We start from the raw sequence: 2418 nt of genomic DNA on the forward strand, positions 1-2418 counted from the left end.
ATTTGGAAAGCAAGGGGGTCCTTTCTGCCCCTCGTAGCTCAACGAGATGGCTTCTGCCATCAACTTTGTCTGAGCCTTCCACCCCCCAGCCCCAAGCCGTGACACACGGGCATGTCTTGTCCATGCAGTGCAAACATGGACTCCTGAGCTGGTCATTTGCTGTCCCTCCTTGGAGGGAAGAACAAGCCCAATGGCCTGGGGTGAGAGGCCAGTGCTGGGAGCGGCGCTGGCTGTGCCAGGGCACTGCTGGGTGCCCCCACCCTGAGCACTCCCCCCCTTGTGCTGGTCACTGCTGTTTTCCTCTGCAGGGCATTGTGTTGGGCACATCCTGGAGAGCAAAGTGGAAAGCAGATGGAAGCTTTGAGGCCCTGGCCTGAGGAGATGCCCCTGCAGGATGGCAGTGCTGCTGCAGAGGTCAGCTCTGTGCCAGCAGTGCCCGTGGCTGTCCCTGCCTGCAGTCCCTGGACAGTCCTGCAGCAGGACTGGCACCGACTGCCAGAGCACTGAGGCTCCAACAACACAGGGCTCTGCAGGACAGTGTGGAAGGGAAGGGAGAGGAGGCCAGGCAGGAGAAGGGCTGCTGCTCCCTGGCACTGCTGCTCTGCTGGGACTCTTTTCTGGTCCAGCTCTGCACAGAGGCCCCGACCCTGCAGCTGCAGAGAAGTCAGAGAGGAGAGATGTCAGGCAAACAAGTCAATGCAGAGTTCTTTATTTGGTTTAAGCAGATAGTGAGAACAATTGCCAATTTGTACAGCCTCTGGGCCAAGCTAGAAAGGCAAACACTGAACTGAAAATTATATATCTCTTTATATATATATATATTTCTATATATAAAGATTTTCTGGTGTGAACACATTCTCACAAAAATAACATCCCTACCAGGAGAAAAAAAAAAAGAAGATATAGTGTACCTTTACTGAACTACATAACAGGATTGGCCTTTAATGAGGTCCATAACATGCAGAAGAAGGAGAGTTTATTACTTCTGAAAAACACCCAGTTATCAGTTTCCTGAAGGCATCCTTGAGCTCCTGGTTCCTGAGGCTGTAGATGAGGGGGTTGAGTGTTGGAGACACCACCGAGTACAGAACTGATAGTGCCAGATCCAGGGATGGGGATGAGATGGAGGGGGGCTTCAGGTAGCCAAATGTGCCAGTGCTGAGGAACAGGGAGAGCACAGCCAGGTGAGGGAGGCAAGTGGAAAAGGCTTTGTGCCGTCCCTGCTCAGGGGGGATCCTCAGCACAGCCCTGAAGATCTGCACATAGGAGAAAACAATGAAAACAAGACAACCAAAAGCTAAACTGGCAGTAACTACAAGAAAGCCAATTTCCCTGAGGTAGCCTGAGTGTGAGCAGGAGAACTTGAGGATGGGGGGGATTTCACAGAAGAACTTGCCCAGGGCATTGCCCTGGCACAGGGGCAGGGAAAATGTATTGGCTGTGTGCAGCAGAGCATTGAGAAAGCCAGTGGCCCAGGCAGCTGCTGCCACGTGGGCACAAGCTCTGCTGCCCAGGAGGGTCCCGTAGTGCAGGGGTTTGCAGATGGCAACGTAGCGGTCGTAGCACATGATGGTGAGGAGGGAAAACTCTGATGAGAAGAAGAATAGAAAGAAAAAGGCCTGTGCAGCACATCCCTTGTAGGAGATGGTTGTGGTGTTCTGGAGGGAATTGTGCATGGCTTTGGGGACAGTGGTGCAGATGCAGCCCAGGTCTGTGAGGGAGAGGTTGAGCAGGAAGAAGCCCATGGGGGTGTGCAGGTGGTGGTCGCAGGCTACAGCGCTGAGGATGAGGCCGTTGGCCAGGAGGGCAGCCAGGGAGATGCCCAGGAAGAGGCAGAAATGCAGGAGCTGCAGCTCCCGTTTGTCTGCGAATGCCAGGAGGAGGAACTGGGCCATGGAGCTGCTGTTGGACATTTGCTCCTTCCCCAGGGTATTTTGATCTGTTGAGGAGGAAAAGTCACTGCTGAGTTAGACCAGGCTTCTGCAGCCAAACATTACCTATCTCAGCCACCCCACTCTCAGGCTCTCTCTCCTCTCTCAGACCTCCCTGCAGCTCCCTCCCCTGAGCTCTGGATTTTCCTGGCTGAGGGGACCATTGGAAGCAGGAACTCTGGGATGGGCTTTAAAGGACTCCTTCTTGCTCTGTTGGGAGAGGGAACTTGGAATGCAGGGTGATCTCAAATTAAATGTACTCGTGATACATCAAAGAGCTTCTCAGCTTTGCTATTTGCAATTTGCCCAAATGAAGCACTGAGCTGAGGGAATTCTTTGGATTTGTTCACCCACTTGCACCTGCCACATTTAAAAGTGGTTGTGGAGGTTTGAAATCCCTGAGATTTCTATTGCACTGCAGGTCAAGTCTTGTGGGTTCTGAGGGGCACAGGGACGGTCCCTTAGTGCAGAGAGAAGAGCTGCTCTG

General features: G+C 53.1%; 1 protein-coding gene across 1 annotated transcript; it reads right to left on the bottom strand.

Annotated features, from left to right (window-relative positions):
* Window positions 1–941: 941 nt before the first annotated feature.
* LOC113941811 (olfactory receptor 14J1-like) lies at window positions 942–1991 on the bottom strand. The gene has a single exon (XM_027632951.1). The coding sequence runs from the start codon at window positions 1911–1913 to the stop codon at window positions 942–944; it is 972 nt and encodes a 323-aa protein (XP_027488752.1). The 5' UTR covers window positions 1914–1991.
* Between the last annotated feature and the right edge of the window lie 427 nt (window positions 1992–2418).

This window comes from Corapipo altera, unplaced genomic scaffold, assembly GCF_003945725.1.
Source record: "Corapipo altera isolate COAL_440 unplaced genomic scaffold, ASM394572v1 53353, whole genome shotgun sequence".
Classification (NCBI taxonomy): domain Eukaryota; kingdom Metazoa; phylum Chordata; class Aves; order Passeriformes; family Pipridae; genus Corapipo; species Corapipo altera.

What these genes read in the sequence shown, in the direction of transcription:
- LOC113941811 (XM_027632951.1), bottom strand. Translation starts at nt 1,913, where the DNA reads ATGTCCAACAGCAGCTCCATGGCCCAGTTCCTCCTCCTGGCATTCGCA.